This window comes from Lates calcarifer, linkage group LG6 (genome assembly GCF_001640805.2).
Source record: "Lates calcarifer isolate ASB-BC8 linkage group LG6, TLL_Latcal_v3, whole genome shotgun sequence".
Classification (NCBI taxonomy): domain Eukaryota; kingdom Metazoa; phylum Chordata; class Actinopteri; family Centropomidae; genus Lates; species Lates calcarifer.
This window is the reverse complement of record NC_066838.1, coordinates 10056509-10076828: the sequence shown is the minus strand read 5'-3', so window position 1 is coordinate 10076828 and position 20320 is coordinate 10056509. Positions and strand designations below refer to the sequence as shown.

The window sequence follows — 20320 nt, the reverse complement described above, 5'->3', positions numbered from 1 at the left end:
ACTGACCCCAGAGGCAAGCTGCGCTGTAGTATCCATTACAAGAAGCTGTTTTTAACCAAGACTCCCCCCACCCCCCCCTTAATTTAGCTGAGACACAACTGTAGGTGACCTGTGGCCAAACTGCCGGACTGGCTGCTCCGCTGTGCTATTTTTAATATAGAACACTATCAAATCCACTCAGTCAGCTTCCTGATGTCAAACCTCTGTCTCTGCAGACAGTTTTTTGGCTGTTTCTGTTTCTGAGAGGAATATCCTGGCATGTTTATGTACATGTTTCAGTGGATTTCGTATCTCATATTTCACTATCATCTGATAAATCCTTGTTGTTTGGAGGTTTTCTCCTCCTATTTCTCTTATTTCTATAAATAACTGACCAAAGGAAAATACTACTACTACTACTAATATGTTTAATACTATGGATGTTCCAGCCAGTCTCTAATGTGAGGTTTTAATACCGGTCATAAAGCAAAGCCCGCTGTCTTGACTGTATACAGTATTTTCCACCCGTATTTTACAAGCAGGAAATCCATCGTAGAATTGGGAGAGGTGCCAGTCAGTCAATGCCAAAAGAGTGGTTGTTATGTTGAGTCAACTTTAGGTCTGTAACTTTTGATTTTTATCATTGTCAAATAATCTGTCCATTATGTTTGGGATTATGCCATCACTTGTGTGGTCCATGCATCTTACCAACAGTCCAAAACTCAAAGATACGGTGATATAAAGTAACAATTGCCCATTTTTGACAAGTAGTAATTGTAGTAATTTTGCTCCACTGGATTTCATTTAACAAATTATTGTAGATTTGTGTTCCTTTATTGCGAATCAACTATTTGATGTAATAATTTCAGTACTAATCAGCTGTAACACTTGACTGGTATTACAGTATTTGCTTTCTTGTCTTTAATCAGTTGCAGGGGGTGCAGAGTAAAAAATATTAGGTGTGACACCAGTATTGGCTGTTGGTGAGACAGCGATGAGCCTCTCTGTCAGTTATGTATTGGCTGTGGTGGAAATTAGACAAATAATTGGCAGGGTAAGGCAGCAGCTTGACAAGGACAGTTGTAGAATAGCATGGGGTAAAAATATAGCACTAGAGCGACTTGGCAGGGTCAAAAAACGTGGCAGTGTCAAGGTTCAAAGAGCACCAACCTCTGCCTGTCTATCTCCTGCTGTTTTTGGCAATGTTTACTCAAAACAGCACTTCTCGTTGGTGCAGGCAGACAGAAATGTCAACACCCAGTAACCGCAGCACTTAGAAACTCCCTACACTTCTTTGCCCAGCAACACATTGCAGTGACAGCTTACATCACCGAGCTCGCTGGCAGAGTCCTCTGCTACAAGCCTCTCAGCGGCTATCTGTAAATGGGAAAAGGCAAAGCGTGGAATATGAAAAAGTGACAGGAAATGCTGAAAAGGCCTCCAGCTGACAACAATTAGGCCCATTTTGCAATATTGTTTTGTCAGTGGGAAACCAGACGTGAATTCTTGTAAGTGAATGGTGGTTTTGTCTGAAGTTGCGTCTGGGAGAAAAATGAAAAAAATCATCTTTTGTGTCTCTGAACAGTCTTTGACGTGGTGATGTGTGTGTGACTGCTATGCATACGCTTGCATAAGTGCCGTGAACGTTTCTTATGTTCAGGCCAACCAGACAGTGCTCCATGGGTGGTTAATTATTTACCTGTGTGTGTTCGTATGTGATATGCCTTCATGCATTCAGCTAATAATTTAATTTCTTCATTCTCAGGCAGTGGTTATGAATTTCATGGTCTTTGTCTCTTGTAAATGACATCTCTCATTGTGAATGTCTTCACCATTGGTAATGCATGTCTTTCGAGACATGTATTTATTACTGGAATGGAGCTTTGTAACATTTATTACATTAGTCGGGCAACAGGGAGCCTAATTATCCCTCATGGATTGATAAAGTCCCTGTATCTGATTCTCATTATAAATTCAACTACTATCACAGCATAGTGTACACAAGGATAAAAATATTAATTTAGTGGTGAATATGTATTGTATTCTCAATTCTTATCTAATTTTCCACAGCTGTATTTGCCTTTTTTCTTTCCCAAACAAGTGTGTTATGGTTTAGATTGCAGAATTAGTTGATTTTATACCACCTGTTTTCTTCTTCCCCCTTTCCTCGACACCCAGATGGCATGAATGATGAAAATTTTACTGTATTAGCTAAGGCAATTTAACTGTCATACTCACACAGTTGTAGGCACACAGAGACCTGTGAATGCCATCAAGCACACTGTGTGCTCTTGCAGTTATTCAGTGACATTCTGTATAGTCACATTTCAGTGTAGAGATTTCAAATAAAATCTGCTGGGGGATCTCTGTAGTGGCTTTTACTATATGGGCCTATTACATATAACATGAACAGCATTAGTCAGGGTCAGCGCGTTGAGGAGGAGATAATTTGTAAGAGTTACATAGGATTGCATGTTAGGATTCCATTGAAAATTATAGGTGATAATATTGAATCGTAGCCAAGCCTTAGTATCTATTACAATTCTATGTAATGATTTATGTGCTTATCTGTGATGACATACAGAAGGACATTTGAGCCTTATGTCTATAGTCTTAATAATCAAACAGCTCTTGACTGAGGTGATAGTAAATGTCAAGCGTTTGCACTCTGAGCAAACAAACGGCAAATCCTCATAGTTACTCAAACCTACATTTGCCATTTATACTTGTGATGGTGATGTCACCAAATGGCAGGCATCTGAACAAGAGGATCTGCTTTGTGGATCATGGCATGAATCACTGTTTGCCTTTTAAAACCAGACGTGGATAAGAAGCATGTTTGATTTGAGTTGAAAATGTCAGATATTTTTATCCATCTGTGATTGGTTTTTATTCAACGAAAAGGCCTGAGCTCCACAGCCACCATCAGCTCCCTCAAAGACAAGTCACGAGAGTTGCATGTATAATAGACGACTGTATATTCTGCATAATGATTTCCCTCTGGACGTCATTACTCTGTCTGCGCTAGTGCTAAGATATGAGCGTAGCACTGTTGAAGGGTTATATGGGGACGGTGGATATTCCAGAGTTTAGGGTTAATGCCCGGCATTGTTGTACATTTTGCTAGAAGGAAAGCTTTTACAGCCACTGAGTTTTCCACTCCATTCTCTCATGGCACATTGACTAATGTGACCGCTCCAGTGCCAACCCCCCAACCAATACGTCTCTTAGGAGCTTGTTAGCCATGGACCTGCAGTGACCCAGACGCCCTCGCCTTCTCCCAGAAAGCTGAAAAAGTTACTGATTTTCTTTTTCTCCCCCCTAACTGCTTTTTCTAGATGGGACAAGTCAACTTGAGGTGCCAACTTGAATACCTCTTGGTTGCTTTCATGCATACAACCACTAAATGCAGAAACTGAGTATTTATTTTGATAAATTTGCAGCTAGGTATCAAAAATAATGTCTAATAAATAAAAAAAAAGTGTCTGCAGAGTTGGTAAGAACGCTGTGTGTGGATTGATCCATCATGCCTGAGAACACTGCTGAGGCTCAGATGCTGATTGGTGCTGACTGTTGCCCGTCTCAGCCCACTGCCTCCCCGCTGAGTCCCCCCCAAAACCCCCAGTTCCCTCCTTTCCCCATTAGCCAATCGATAAAGCTCTAAGGCACACCTGAATGCTGCCTCAGTGCTGCTGCTGCTGCTGAATGTTTTGGTGGAATGATGAAGAGGGTTAGTTAGGCTTTATAAAACTTAACAGCCATCACACAAGCATCTGGAGACACTGTGTGGTTATGGCCAAACTTTAAAGAAGCTTTTGTATAATATAATAAAATATAATGCTTGTGTGTATGTGGAAGAGAGTCTGAAGATAAAAAAAGAGAATGAAGCAGCCAAGTTAATCATTGATTAAATCCAATAGGACAGTTTTATTTCCGTGACCCAAATTGTTCATAATATTCATCTTTTTTTTTATAGTTTTGTGTCAAGTCAGTCCACATACAATTTATATAGCAAGAGATGACCTATGGGACATATTGACCTTTTTGATTCTGTGTATTTAGGTCATGTTGAGGGAATTAGGAGGGTTTCAGAGGAAAGACTACCTCTGTGTTTTTTTTCACCCAAAAATATTAGGAAAATAATAAATATTTATTCTTTTTCATCCAGATAAAGTTGATAAGCACTTGTTATTTCCTCACCTTACTCTTCTTCCCACTTCCACATACTTACCCACCTCTACAAGCATCTGGGAGTTGTCCAGTGCTTCCTCAGCTATCTGAAGTCGGCTGTTGAACCACTCCACTGGAGCAGCGAGGGGGTTAAGTGGCTCGTTGAACCCAACCTCAGCTGTAGCTGCTGATGGAGGAGGAACTCATTCACTTTCCCCACCCACATTTCCCAACCCGGTCTGGGATGTGAACCCCTTGACCCGCTCTCTCTTCAGCTGCCACCATGTGGGGCTAGGCAGTTTTTTTTTCTTCTATATTTGTGGATATTTCATCTCACTGCATGGAATCTCACACCTGAGCAAGGTCAAAGTGACATGTTAGTGCACGTTATGCTTGTTTTTGTTTTTCCCCCCTCATTTATATGCTTTAGTTGGATTCAGATAGAGTGTGAGTTTGTACATTTTTGCAGTGCAGCCTGAGCGTCTCCTATGCACCTGTCACCTGTACTTTATATGACGTGTAGTGGTGTGAGGTGAGAGAGAATTGTTGATGTTAAAACATGCTCTAAAGTTCAGGTGCTGAATAACTTTACATATGATGAGATATGATTTTTTTATGAATTAACCAGCATCATGTTCAGTACATCATTAATTTGGTCACTTCTTTAATCTATTTTGTTGTGATTTAGTGTTCAGTAAGTAGCGTAAGTCAGCACCGGGCCCCAGTGCGAGATGGTCAAAGCAAGTCCGACCCATCACAACATATTAATCCAGAATTCTGCGCAGGCACATTTACACATTTTTGGACTTCAAATCGTCCATTGATCTTGATTTATGCTTTATGCTTGTGTATGTAAAACTGCTGTGTTATTTATCTGGTGAATGAATGACATCAAGGACTCCACAGAGCAGATGACTTGGCTTACAGAGTATTACAAATACAGACTGCTTACCATTTAAATGTGGTTGCCCCATGTACACAGTAGACTCAGTCCTGGAGATTCTCAAGCTTTTTTGATTCAGTAGTGGCAAGGTAAAATGATTTGGCCTGTCTGTGCTGGTCCCAATGCAGCTGCTAACTGGCATATACACCTCCTTGTTCAGTTTACCTTTAACAGACCAAAACTATTCTAGTGACAATATAAACCACTTTGAACATGTAGGCTGCACTACTTTTACACATAAAGTGAAAAATTTATAGCGTGTCCTGCGAGGGATGGAGACTAGAGTAGTTTGTTCCACTATCCATTTCTCATGTCCTCCAGAACTCTGAGGGAATACCATGATCATCATTTTGTATTCATGATGCAGGATTTTCCCCAGTCGATGACTGAAGTGCTGAGTTGTGAAAAGATTTTGCTCGATGTGTAACATGCCTCAGAGCCCACCGAAGTTTATGTCTGACAGTTGGTTGGCCTTGAAGTGGGGGTAAGCGATGCTCTACTAGCAATTTGTTTTGCAGTCTGAGATATTGAATAAGTAGTGTAGCGCTGGGCACCGTCATGCTCTGTGCGCTTCATGGACCATTGGTAACCTGTTTGATTTGTTATATCTGCACAGCTTTGCTCTCTCTAGAGGAGGAGTGTGCTTCCTTCCTTCCGAGACCAATTTGATGTGCATCTTGACACAGAATCCATTTATGTGCCTAAGATAAATTTTTAAGCAGCTGACAATTTCAAATGATTAGAGTCAGACCGTGCCGGCGCCATGCAATGTTACAATGCTGGAATTCGATAGTGTAAACACTTAAAGATTACTTTTGCTATATGTCTGCCATTGGCAACAGAAGAAGAACAGAAAGAATATTTTCACCCAGATAATTTGTAAGAATAAAATTATCCTCACATTTAAATAACCATCATCTTTTAAATCTATTTTTTAAAACTTAAAACCAAACATTAGCCAAGTCCAACTAATCCTTTTATGAGAACACTGTGTAATTATGCCTTGCTGCTGTGTTTATACTATATAAAATTGTTTCACTAATTGATTTTGTCCATGCAGGAAGTTTTGGACAGTTTTGTGTGGACAGACTTTTTTGGTAACTCTTTACACATTGCTATACTTTTATCACATTTTCCAACTCAGTAACTAAACTGAAGGTGAGTTGTAAATTTTACATACACAAGGCAGCAGAGCACAGCGGCGTTTCTGTAACTTAACCTCTATATTGGTGAAGATGAAACAAATGCCTGTTAATGACATTTTTTGTGTTAAACTGACACAGACATCAGTTCTATATAGCTTTGCAGACACTCACAAGCATGCATAAATATTTTCTTAGTTTTGGCCCAGTTGGAGCCCATCGCTCATCACTTCATTACCCACATGCAGTAAAAACACAGAATCATCACTTTGTTACACAGCACGGTTTCTCTAGTGAAGAGACGTATGTAAATATTTAGAAATCACACCTCAAGATACACACTAATCAAAGTAAAGCCACTACACACTTAACATATTTACTACTTACTGCTCCGGCTTTTCTCTCTCACTCCTTTTCATCCGTTTTCACATAGTCCTATAATTGGGAACATTTGTAGCTGCCTCTAAGCAACGCTGTGGCACATCTATTATACCAGGTACATGCCATCACACACCAGCACAAGCACACATGCACATTCACACATAATAATATCTGAATGGGCAGACTCCCGTGTTGCCTTCAGCAGCCTTAATTGGGCAGAAAAATCAAATTCATGAGTGCGCACTGCTGGTCTTTGTATTGACAAAATACATCACTCACAGTGAGGATGAGTTCGCCCAAATCCCTCTTGATCATGCTATTTGATGCCTCAGTATTTGATTGCAGTTTTTCCATGTTGTGGTCTTCTCCTGTTGCAGATAGCTATTATGAAACTTAGACTGAATTCAGGAGAATAAACCCCCGTATCAACTCCAGGGACATGACGCTGTGATGTCTGACCTCTGAGCATTAAGGATTAACAAAGTACCACAGCAGAGTATGATGTAAATGCTAAGATAATTATCTTAATGCAGTGCCCAAAAATCTAAAGATAAAATAACATATTAACCAACACATAACAACACTGGAACAGCAATAAATTCTTTTTGACTTGAACTAACAATAATTAGAATGTATAAATAGAATGAACAGAGGTGTAAAAAATTTCTAAATATGCATAAACATTCAACCATCATTCATGTAAATACAGTGTTTAGCTCAGTTTAAAAATCCCTGTTGGACAATACCAGTTTATAGTCAAACTGCATGCTTTGCCTGGACAAATCCAGACTCCCCACTTTGAGAGAAATTACACTGCAGGCGGTTTAATGTCTTCAATATGGCATCAAATCCTCCTGCCAAAGACTCAGCCACATCAGTGGGAAGAAGAAGACGCTGCCAGCCCGGTTTTCCTGGGAGTTCTCCAGTTTTCACTGCCCCCTCCTGGTTTCCTTCACCTACATCTCAGCCCAAATAAAAACAGAGTGCACAGAGCAGGCAGAAGTCAAGACATCTGTGGACACCACCAAGATGCTCTTGTAGTTGTGAGTTACACACAGTAAGAGTATGATTTTTAGTTCAATGTTGAATCAGTTAGACTAAATAAGAGATTATATATAGTTTTAACAAGCTAACAGGCCAAAGTGAGCAAATTTTGCAGATTATGTTGAATCACAAAATTGATTCATTTTGACAGGTAGCATGTCAAAATGTGGCTTGTTTCAATGTCACAAACATATACATGTTGAATACAAAAAAGTAATAATTCATAAGTCAGATTTGATGAATTTTCCCACCATTATGCAAACTATAGTGTTAGGTATGGAGAACAGGTTTTGAAATGGAACTGCTTTGAATTTAAGAACTGTGGATTTTCTGCTTTTTGATGCCACCTACCACTTCCTGAAAACAAAGTTTAAACCTACTTTGTTCCCATTTATATTGCCTTTTATGTAACAGTGCACATGTTCTCTGCAAACACAGCAGTCAGTTCAGAGATTAGGGCCAGTAAATGGACATCATGTTGGATGCTGGAGAAGCACCATGCAGAAACACAGATGTGGTTGTCAGGAGCAACAGAATCACGAGCCGTAGAAGATTCTCTGGTGCCAACAAACTCTGCATTGATACACGTTTACCACAAAGTGCCGTCCCTCTGCAGATAAATATGAACATCATGAATAGAAGGCACACACATTACAGAGATGATCAATTTGCCAGCTTTTCTGTTCTTGTCTTGTTCACATATTGGATTGGTGTTGTTATTGTGCCTGGATGATAGTTAACTGTCATCACTCAATATTGGCTTTTGATGCTCGCCTCATTTCCTAAAAATTGCTTGAGACAGAGGGAGTGTTAAATATTGTAGATAAACAGAATGAAAAACAGTTTGTGTGTGTATGTGTTTACACGGGTATGTGTTTGTGAGTCAGAGAGACGGAGGTAGAAAGAAAAATAGGAATGGCCTCCTACAGGCCTCTGTAGTTCAATCTGCTCCAATTTTTTTCCCATTATGATGCCTCACATTTTAAAGAAGACAAATGCAGACAGCAAGAGGAAGACAGAAAAGAGAGGGCACAGACAATGAGGCAAGCAGAGAGCGAGGGTGAGAAAAGTAGATGGGGAAGGAGGATGAAGTCAGGAAAGGCTGAATATGCAGAAGGTGAGAGGAAGCAGAGGCAGACAGGGAACGAGGTGAGATTTGGAGGCGGGAACAGGGATCCTTTGGAGAGGAGGATAGTGTGAGAGAAATGATTTGCAGTCAGCAGATGAAAGCAAAAGTGAGGAAACAGAGATGGATATTTGTCAGGTGTTAGCAAGTTTCAGAGTGAAGGGAGAAAGTGGAACAGAGAGGAGCCTCAGATGATAGGCTCTCACAGCAGAGTTGTTACTGCCTGCGATGAGTTTGGGAAGAGTGAATGATTTCTGGCATAATGGGAAACTTGTGTATTTGTGTGTATGTGTGTGTCTTTTTCCCAGCTGCTGACTTGAGAGCTGTTACGTAGCAGAATAAGTGTTTTTCCCATCATAGTGAACATTTCTTCATATCAGCACATTCATATGCACACGCAAGCATACTGTGTGCGTAGCGTAAATTGTTAAATAAAAGTAAGAGACAGGTACTACAGTGGCTCACATGGTAAATTCAGCATAATGTACATAATGTACATTTCTGCACTCAGTATAATCAGTCATTACGAAAACAGAAATACTCTCCTCATTCACTCATTACTTGCAATAAGCCCTTATTTACCATTATTTTGTTCAGTGGTGTGCAGCTGTTAATGACACTCAAAACTTTCTCCAGGCTTTTCACATTAAAACTCTGTCTGAAACATGGAGGGACGATGCCATTTGAGCTACTGGAAGGCTTTTAATATGAAAGAGTAGGAACTAGGAAGTATTGAATTTTATTAGTAGCTTGATGAAGAGAGGAAATAAAAGGCAGTGAAGACCTGAACTGAAAGTAATTAGTGAGTGATGAGAGCAGCAAGGTTAGGAGTGTGACATAGCTTATTGATGTACTGATGAAAACAGTGCAGTGGAGTAGTATATTAACCCGAGCAAATTAAAGATGTTTAAATATGATAAAATATACTAATAAAACTGTGAAAATTAGAATGAAGACGCCTCTCAAATAAAGGCCTGGCAGTCTTTGTAGTTTAGGTTAATATTTGGAAAATATACTAGCACAAACAAACACAGTATATTTAAAAGAGTTCTTTTTTTGGCTCTCCTTTCTGATCTCTCTCCTCTTTCATTTTTTCCTTTGAATTTCAGCTGCATGGCCATTCCCATCACTTCCATCATCATCCCTCTTAACCCTGCTCTTACATGGCCATTACGCCCGGAGTCTCTCCGTCCCTCCAATTTTCTCCTCCTTCCCTCCTTTTCCTGTTTCTCACGCTCCCGTTGACACATCTGCTCTCATTTAATCTCTCTCTCCTGCTTGCTTCCATCTGTCTGTCCACTTCCATTCGTCTGCACACTCAGCCTCGGAGCAGATTCCCGTTTCCCTGCTGCCATCCTCCATGTGCCACGCTCCTCATCGTTGTTGAAGGAGAGGCTGATATTAGAGATCACATTTTGTGACACAGTGGCACAGCAACATCAGCTCCAAATAGCTCCCCAAAGAGCTGCAGTAACACCAGGAGGTTTTAGTTCTCTCCTATTAGTTTTTAGTCCTCATTGTTGGATAAAGTCAGATTGACTTGAATAACATAATTAATGGGATTTTAATTAGCACCTATCATCACTCTGAACCAGTATTGAACCTTTCCTGTGGAACACACTTATAATAACTTTCTTTGTGCAAATAAATAAGAAACATTTTGTAATTACTCTAGCCTTCTACTTCAGATTTTCAATTTTGGAAAACAAACAACAAGACCAGTTCAGTTAGTGTGCAGATTCTATTTAGTTGAAGCATCTGGTACTGACATCACAAGCAGCACAAGTGGTGCAGGTAATTTTATTGTGAAACAATTTTTTCACACGATGGCTTAAAAATATCATCTCTCAGTCATGTTTTAGTTTGAAAAAGTTTGAAAAATCAAGATTTAATTTTTTTGCCTTATTAACTAGCTGTCACTTCTGATATCCACCAGTCTGACAATGTGTGGATGTGTGCACATAGCTTTAAATCAACAGGATACTTTTGTACTTTTGTACTATTTGTTCCCCCATCTCTTTTGGAGAGGACTAATCGCATGAAACTCATTATTCTCTTTACTTTGTAGAATTTTGTGCCTTTGTCTACCAAGGATTTCTATTATCCTTTACAAAGTGACATTAATATTTTTTGAATCATCATTGGGGAGGAAAACAATCATCAGTATCAGTATTCATGGTTTCAACAACAAAGAAAAATATTTTCTTAGCTGTTCTGTATTTCTTAAAAATATGTTATAACCAGTTAGCTGTGAAAATGGAGAGTTTTGAGTACATTCTGAAATTAAGCACCATTCGCCCTCACCCATTGTCCTTTATTCAGTGGCACTTTATTTTTACTTTATTATGAGTCATATTTTTGTCAACACTGACACATTTACACTGTTGTTAACATTCACTGTCACCATTGAATAAGGAACTGAAAATGAAATGTAGAAAATAACAAAAGTGATCATGACAATAATGTCATGTTGTCACAATGTAATTTGTCCCTGTTTTAATTCTTAATCCAGACAAACACCTTCCTTCTAATCTGGATTTGGCAGCACATAATAGATCGTGACAATTTTGAGCATGTTTGTTCTTCTGTCACCTGGTGTAGGAGACCCAACTAGAACGTCATTAGAGTGACAAAACTAGTATATAAAATTTTCATAACAAATACTTTGGCCTTGTTTTTTCAGAAGGAATTTTATGAAATGCTTGCATATCATTATACAGAATTACACTCAGCAGCGCTTAAAGAAAAACTGCAAACAATGCACAGAGCATCACTGTTTAATGTGCCTTGCTGGTGTGAAATGAAAGAAAAACAACAGCCTCCCAAGGTCCTTTGGAGAATACAACACTTGAATAATTTTGCACTGCCTTTGAGTCATAATTGCTGTTAAAAGCTGCTCATAAAACACATTTAGTATACTGTAGATAGTATTTATTAAATTGATTCTGAACAAATTGAGGGGAGCTGAAGAGGATTTATTTTCAATTTTACCTTCTAGGTTTTTTGCATAATTGCATCAGGGGTAATTATTCAAATATCTTCATATTCATTCTCAAGGCAAATTTTAAATTAGTTTATTAAGAATCTACAGATTCTCTGTTTTCTATTATAACATAGTTGGTTAAAGTAATGTGGTGTAATGCCAACTCCCAGGGTGCTTCTTGCTAATATTTTAAGACTCTCTCTTTTCTAAGATATAATAATATAATAATAATTAATGCAGTATTATGGTTACAAAAATGAATATTCTAGATTAAAAATAATAGTTTTTGGGGAAATATGCTTGTTGGTTTAAGGGACGGATTTGAGGATGGTATCAATCATCTCATCCAATTCTCGGCAAGAAAGCATAAAAGCATAAAGCATTTCCCAAAATGTCAGATTATTTCTTCAAGAAAGTTAGAAGTTTACTTTACTCCATGTTTCCAAAGACTTGACTTCTTGCACATGCTGTACTAGAATTATATTTGGTCTATGAAACTGACAAATCCACACTGTGTGCTTTAATGTATTCCCATGACAACTTAACACTCTTACCACACAGTGGATCTCCATGCCTAAAGACTGGCAGGTTAATTAACAACAGCTGTCTTAGCACTTAACAGTCAGAGTCACATGTAATATACCCACCTCTAATATCTTATCATCTCTGTATACTTAATATAAACATAATCGAAGCTACAGCAGGCTGTTGAAGAGTATCAGTCAAGATAAGAACATGCTTGGGGCAGTTGTATTATTTTTATTCCAGGTATTATTTAAAACCTATCAGATAAGATCTAAATGCAGCATGTTGTTAGGGGGCTCCCTGATGTGAGCTGTCATGCAGCTCTCCATCTTCTGGAGTGCTAAACAAAAAGGGTGTTGAAGTGGTCGAGCTCAGGCCATTTTAAAGCTGTAGAGCTTGCAGGCACCTGTCTCTGGTCTGTCATGGAGCTGAGCAAATGGGCCATTTTTCATTGTACACACTGTGGAGATGTGCTCATTCCTCTGATGGACACTGTGAAAATGACATTCACGCGCTAACAAAAGCCCGCATCTCCTCAGTTCAGTCTCTCAGGCAGCAGCTTATTTTCTCCAGAGTCCTTAACACCAACTAATAACATCCCCAGCCTACACGTTTCCTTTGAATGGTCCGCCTAGTACATTCAGCAGCCTTTCATTACGGTATGAATTGACGACGAGTCGTCTTGAGATCGGGGATGGTTAGCGTGGGCGGCTAAACGTTAAGCACCAGCTCCCACAATCACACCCCTGGTCCATTAGTTACATTTATCTGCGGGATATATATAGGGCACCTTGAATTGGGGTCTTGAGGCAGGTGATGGGGGGGGGGGGGGCTGTCCTGGCTGGTGGTGATTAATGCATGAATACGAAAGCTTTATCTCAAGTCCGGCAGCCTCGGGACGGGAGAATGTCACTGCAATTAAAGACCGGTGGCAGACTAAGAAAAGAAGAGGCAGTGCCTATCTGCAGATTGCAGACCGAGCCGGGGAACATGGGCGGCATGGTGAAGGTTCCGGCAACAGCGCCTATTCATTCCTTAATCACCTCCACTGCTCATTAGGGTCTTCTTTTGTTCCAGCCGTCGCCTTCTTCTGCGCTGTGCCAGCAGATAAAGTACGGCAGGCTCAGAAGAGAGGAGAGCTCGGGGAACCCCATTAAACAGTGACAGAGGAAGGATGGAAAATGGGGAGGAGGCGGATGTCGGAGTGGTGGAGTCAGTCAGCTACGGAAGAGGAGAAGACTCAAGGGAGAGGGGTGGTGACAGGAATGTTAGAAACTGTCCCACCGTGACGACTAGTAATTCCTCTCAATCTTCCCTTTAGGATTGTTGGAATACTCATCCAGAAGTTCTGTGTCATAACCATATAGAGTTCAGCTCATTAAAACTGTGACTGCTTGAATTACCTCTACAATAATCTCCACAAACCTGTGAACTCAAAGTCTTTGTGAATGTAGAGTGCCACATACTAGTACGGCAACTGGATGTAAACTGCTTCTCCTCGTCCAGCTCTGTAAAGGTATGAAGGTCCTCCAGGAAATGAAGTCTCTTCTTATTATTATTATGCCTGGAGAGTAGAGTCATCCTGAGTGGTTGGACTTGTCAGAGCCTTTCAGAGAGAAAAAGAGAAGATGAATGTTTTTCATGTGTTTGTGTCGACAGCTGAGAGCCATAACAGCTAACTGGCTTTGATATAATGCCTATGCCAGTGATCATTGCAGTGTCCAAGTGCTGATTACAGACAAATACACTGTGACATATGGACCGCTGTCAGTTCATCCTGTAGAGGTGGACACTAGGGCTTTTATAAATAAATGGCGATACCTCCCACCTGTGCTTAAATTGAAGTAAAATGAGGCCATAGTTGATAGTAATAATGATGGGAGTTGGGAAGGAAAAATATTAAATGAACACTCAGAGTAACAGCAATAATAACAACAATCAAACTAAAGCAGAGTGTTGCTGAATATTTCTCTCGGCTTTACGGATTATCTTTTGACAGACTGCGAAATATTTGGATCCTCCGCAAGCAAATGTCTGGGTTCTTTTAAAAAATGCACAATGAAGTCTGTAGTTTGAACTAAATCTTCCTTCAGACTCAAGTGAGGTAAAGGAGGCTTGGCTGCCTCTATTTTGAGGGAATAGTTTATTTTGGGAGATGTATCCCTCCCCGACAAGGATTTTGTGTTTCAGCCCTGCCGAGAAGAGAAACAACAGGGGGTTCTTGTTGGCAAAGGCTGAGTCCTCCATGTAAGTTCTACTGCAACAATGTAAAGGTTAGCATCAGACTTGCTTAGGAATCAGGCAGGGCCACTGAAGAAAAGCATGTATTGTCTCTTTCGTTCAAGAAGAAGGCTGTAACTGGTCAGAGAGAAACAGTGCATTAACCAAGAAAAGGGGCCCATTTCAAAGTGACCATATACAACAGTTACGAAGCTTCAAGTATTACAGATCCTTACAAGCCAGTATTTAATACAAATGATCATCCTTTAAACTGTCACAGATTTTTTTAAATAGGGCTACAACTAACAATTAGTATTATGAATATATCTGTTGTGTATTTTTGAAAAATCTGTGAATCTTTTAACCTATTAAATGTCTAATAATTATTTAAAAAGCAAGCAAATATTTTGCTTTTTTGTCTAGAAATTGTTCCAAGAATTGACTGATGGATCAATCATTTCCTCACTAAGCTTTGCTATGTCCTATGAGTTTAAAGGTGTCTCGTTTGGTGCTTAACATAAAGACAGAAGAGAGCTGGAGGACTATATAGTTGTATTGAGAGACTATGAGACTATGCCATGCAGTCACCATATTTTACCATTGTTTCATCCACTTTGATAGTGATTGCGGGACATGGTAGCAAAAGGTTTGGAGTGGAAATGGCTTTGGTAGATGTGTGTTACTGGAAAGGAGAAACTGAGCTTTTTTTCAGTATGTTACATGATGTATTCACTCACAACAATCTCCACTGGCATCTTGTAGAAGAAAACATAAACAGGCTATACTAACCATTCAGTCCCCACATCATATTTCTGTTTCCCCAAGGTGTAGCTGTGTAAATGCAGAGTGGGTCAGAGGGGTGGTTGAGTACCTGGCAGGTCAAGGCATTTTAGCTGTACACTAGATATCGAATCACAAAGTGTTTTACTATCACACCTGTATGGACTTCACAGTATTCATAATTGAGATGAGTGCAAATTCTGAGGAGTTAATACCAGAAATGTGCACATGATCTCTGTATCTAGACTTCATATTTAACTGCAGACTATAGCCCTCAGTGTACTTGAAACAGAACGGGTCGTAAGATATGTCGTCCAACCACGGTTTACAAGGAAAAAAAGAGTTCAAAACAGCCACACTTAAAGAGGGGAAACCCTGCTGTCCTGATCTCTGTAGAATTCTGTGTCTTTTCTGTGTTTACGTAGTCTTAACACAACAACAATAATGACACTCACATTCAAACTGTGTCTCCTCAAAGGCATTCAGGGTGTTGAACATAGTTGTATACATAAAAAGTGATGAAAGTAGTTGTGTGCAGAATTTAAAAAAAGAGGGGTTAACAGTTCAAACCGTCTTTACTTTCTCGCTTTGACACATCTGGCTAATAGCTACGTAATGCTGACATGATCCGATTGTCTGTTTCAAATAGTGAAAAATTTCCCTGAAGTGGAGCTGCAGTTAGTCCAGAACAACTGTCTGACAGGGGTTGTAGTGAAATGTCTTGCAGTGCTCCCCATTTGGCGAGGATACAGTGATTTGGATAATTACATCATTACAAAGCCACATGGGGTACAACAGTTGTTTTAGTCTCTGGGCCAAATCATTATTTATTTCATCACAGCAGAATTACCTTTTCCCTCAGTTGTGTGCTGGGCTGGTTAAACCATTTATTATTGATAAAGTAAATTGAGGAAGTTTGATGGTGAGGAAAATGGAACGGAGCCATAAAGTGTGATAAATTCTCATCAGCGTTTTAAAAACAAACGTTTCCGCTGCGGTGCAGTTCATTGCTTTCTCATGAAGGCTATATATCTTGCAAGATTATTAGAGCCCAGGCCTTCACTTCTGTGGTGTGTACATAAACCTTTCAACAGAGGAAAAAAAACAAATACAAGTTAATGTGAGGAAACCGCAAGGACAGAGCTGATAAAAGTGATGTGAACGTTGTTTTCCACAATGCTGCTGATTTCTTTGCAGCTTAAGAGAGAAACTTAAGAAATGTGATGGTATTTACTGGATTTCAGTTTAAAGGCATTTTTTTCTTAACTAAGAAAAAATGAAAGATGTGTTTCCAAACTTCTCTCTGTTTATTTAATTGCCATGGATAATGCATGCATTGTTTTACGTTCCACAAACGTACAGGCTCTTTAATTTTATGCCGAAATTCACTTATCCTCCTTTACTTTGTATTGCAGAGACCCACACTTACAGTGAAACGATGAGCAAGCTTACTTTGTCTTTGTCAGAAAATGAGGAAAGAACAGAGAGAAGATGGAAGCAGAGAGAGGAAACAATGCTTTTATCTAATCTATTACCCCAAACATGATTTATACTACAAGCGTAAATAAAGGTTTATAGAAAGCTTCACTCTCACTCAAGGTGCAGAGTAGCTTGAGTAGCAGAGGAACAACGGAGATTATGGTTTTGATTGTTTCTACACGTCTTCTATATTATCAGTCCCTCATAGTTCGTCTAGTCCTCTGTCCCTCTGTCTGTCTGTCTCCTCTGTCTGCTGCTATCTGTAGTGTTTCTTTGACTTTAGTGAGCTGAGATAAAGACTACAAAGATCAATATGAGACGCTTGGAAATAATGGAAATATTCATTGTGCTGACATTGATTCAGAGACATGAACAGTGACCCAGAAAAAAATTAAAATTACCTACCTAGATAACTCCATCAGGCTAAAAAAAAAAAAGACATTTTTCATAGCAATGCAGTTACACACGCACACAAACTCACATCACAGCACATTGCTACAAGGTCTGAAAGCTGAAGCAATAATAAGTACAGGAGCCCAACTATTCTCCCTCCTTACCTCTAACTCTTCTAACTCTCTTCTAACATTCAGTTGATCTACCAGGAAACAAAAATCATCAAAAAATGTTTGCAGCCCAGCAAGTGATAATGGTTTCCTGCTCCTTGAAGTATTTAAAACCTGCATGGTTCTCTAAGATTTAAGTGTAAAAAAGCAGGGCTGCTGTGTAGAAAACCGTCCATCTCCCCATAATTGTGACAATAAATGTGCACAGTGTATCAAAATTATGATTATTATGTTGTGATCATTAGTAGAAACTCTCTCACACAATGAGGATGCAACATTAGGGTAACAGAAATGTCAGCCAACATATTAGCATTCAGCAGTGGTTGTTTACAAATACATTACTGCATCAGTTGCAATATCACATTTAAGTCACATTGATAAGATGGAACATTAATCAAGTGTCGACAGTATTAGCAGGTGCTAATGAGAGGACAAGTTGCACTAAAGTATGTGCAGTCTTCATTTCTTTTAAGTCTAATATGTGATCTCCATGTTTGTTTATGATGCAGTAGTAGGACAGCAAGCTTTTAATAAGAAAGCTTTGAAGATTCACTGCTGCAGAAAAAAATGTGAAAGCTAAAATAGAGTATTTGAAAATGACAAAGTTTAAAAGTTTATGAATGAATGAAGACAGTGCAGAGTTGAACAATAAATCCAGTGAAGTTCTTTGCTGTCATTTGAAAGTTTTTCACCTAATGCTTTAGGTTCAACATAACCTTATTGCATATACAGTAAACAAAATCCCCAGTCACGCCTTGGCTCACTCTGCAGCACATTCCTCTGCTTTTTCTCTTTTAACACCATCAAGCAACCGTCATGGTTTACTTCTTACTTCCCCTCTCCCTTGGTAACTTTCTAAATGTTGGTGAGGGCCTGTCAAGGGCATGATGCAGGGAAGATAAAACATTTTCATCAGGCTACTGGGCAGCAGCAGCTTAAAGCTAGCAGATAAGTATGCACTGTGAATTTTTACATTATTCAAAAAACTGACAAGTGTGTTCCCAGTGCTGAAGGCTGCACCACGGGCAAGTTTGAAAAATTATATATTTGCAAGGTGTTGGGCTGCAAAGTGATAAAAAAACAGCCCTTGTGCGCTCTTACCAATCACCTCAGGTGTGGACAGGCAGCCAGGTTTTTATTTGTAGCCTTATATCATAAGTCCATCTCGACAAGTGTGATGACTAATCTCACCATAATGACAGCACCACCCCTGGACCTCGAGCTTTTCGCCCAGACACATCTGTGCTCAATTACTGCAAATAATTCAACCAGTAACAGCGTCTTAATAGGTGGGTGGTGAACTGATGGCAGAAAGAACGGGAGGAGAAAGAGGAGGAGGAGGCCAGAGAGGAACAGAGGTTGAAGAGTGGAGAGGAAAAGATGTAGTTTGCTGGAATATGAAGTTTACTGTGTGTGAGCAGCAGAATTTTAAATGCTGTAAGATTTTTGTGGGTTTTTTGCCAACCAAAAAACCACTATTCCTCAAAAAGTGACCCTTGTAACACTTGGAATAAAACCCTCCATGCATCTGTGGGCAGTATTGGGAGAACGACCGAAGCGGACTGCACACGCTGAAGTGACAGAGTCATTTTAGCAGGCACTTTTATATGAGCTGACCCGGAGCAATGCATTCAATATGCATTCACTACATGCCACTGGTGGGAACCAAAAAGTATATTAGAAACCACTGAACCTCACCGGAAATCAAATCACACTTTGGTCATAAAAATGCTAATATTTATATGCAGCAGTCTCTCAAAGCAGCGACTGTGTTTGTGCGCCCGCATGTGTTTAAGCTTGTACGCTTTTGCTACGGCTGTGCATTCACGCTCTCCCCAGAGACAGTAGCTGTGTTGATGAATGGTAAGCTCCTGTTGAGTTAGTACAGTGTAAGGAGCGAGGAGTAAAAGTTCATTATGTGCGTATTAGGATGGATGGTGTGGAGTTGATTGGTGTGGTGTGCTGCATTAATCATTTTGTTTCCCAAATTCCCTCATGCAGCCTTTGTCCTGTACAACTTTATTTTGAAATCTACAGTATATTTTTGTGCATAGAGGAAAACTTACACTGATGAAGACTTTACTGTCATGCTTACATGCAGTGTGGGTATGCACAAGTTTTTTCTCTCTCTCATTTTGCTCTTGCTGTCTCCATAGTAATTTTCATGATTGTTAGAGATACATTTTACAACTCCAGATGCAATTTTAAGTCCATTCTGCATGCTTCAAGGTAATAGTAATCAGTGAGAGATCTATTTGACAAAGTCAAAGATTCCTTTCTTTGCATTTCTTTGAAATTATTCAGCACTCTCACATGATTTTGCCACACATGCTTGAGCTCAAATCTCTTTCCAGGGTCACTGATGAATTTCAGTATCTGTTTGTTATCTTTATAAATCCCTTCATACTTTAGCTCGAGTTAACTCCGTTTGTTATTTGTTCTTCCCCCAGATCCCTCTCCCCATGCGAGGCAGAAGCCACCGGCCGCTGACCTCAGCTACAAGACCGAAATCAGCAGTCTCATGGACTTCAACTCTCCAGACGCCTCCCTGGACAAGGGTAAGACCCAAGTTTGACCAAAGCTGGTTGACTTAAAAGCAGGTTTTTCTACTGCATTGCTGCCAAGGCAGAAGTTCTGGCAGATGTTGTGGTACAGGAGGGTTGATAGACACACAGCCAAGTATTTATGCACTTGCTTCTGAATTTGTGCCTGCAAATGAATTTTGCCCTGAGTAAATCCACATGACCTTGAGTTTCAGATGGTACACAAAGATTTCTGAATTTGGTGAGAGGAAGAGTAACTAATAGTAGCACTTCTGCAGTCTTCAGTATTCTTCTTCCATTTCAGCATTTGCTGCTTACGCCTGTTGTTGGAACAATGAGCCTCCATTATTCGTTATTCTAGTTAACAAGGACTGTTGCCATCGGTCCAGGTTGTCCCTGGCTGCTAATGAACTCCGTGAGCCCTGTTTTTGAAAAACATCAC

The 20320-nt window shown here is 39.7% G+C and overlaps 1 protein-coding gene across 7 annotated transcripts in view; it reads left to right on the top strand.

Moving 5' to 3' along the window:
• The window catches only part of kazna (kazrin, periplakin interacting protein a), a 167018-nt gene that overhangs the window by 96728 nt on the left and 49970 nt on the right, over positions 1 to 20320 (top strand). For all 7 annotated transcript variants that reach the window (XR_007813384.1, XM_018688963.2, XM_018688964.2 and 4 more), the window contains one exon: positions 19786 to 19893. Coding sequence is in view for 6 of the 7 variants with exons in the window: in XM_018688963.2 (XP_018544479.1) it covers positions 19786 to 19893 (108 nt within the window). In the remaining variant the exon portion in view is untranslated. The remainder of the gene's footprint in view (positions 1 to 19785; positions 19894 to 20320) is intronic.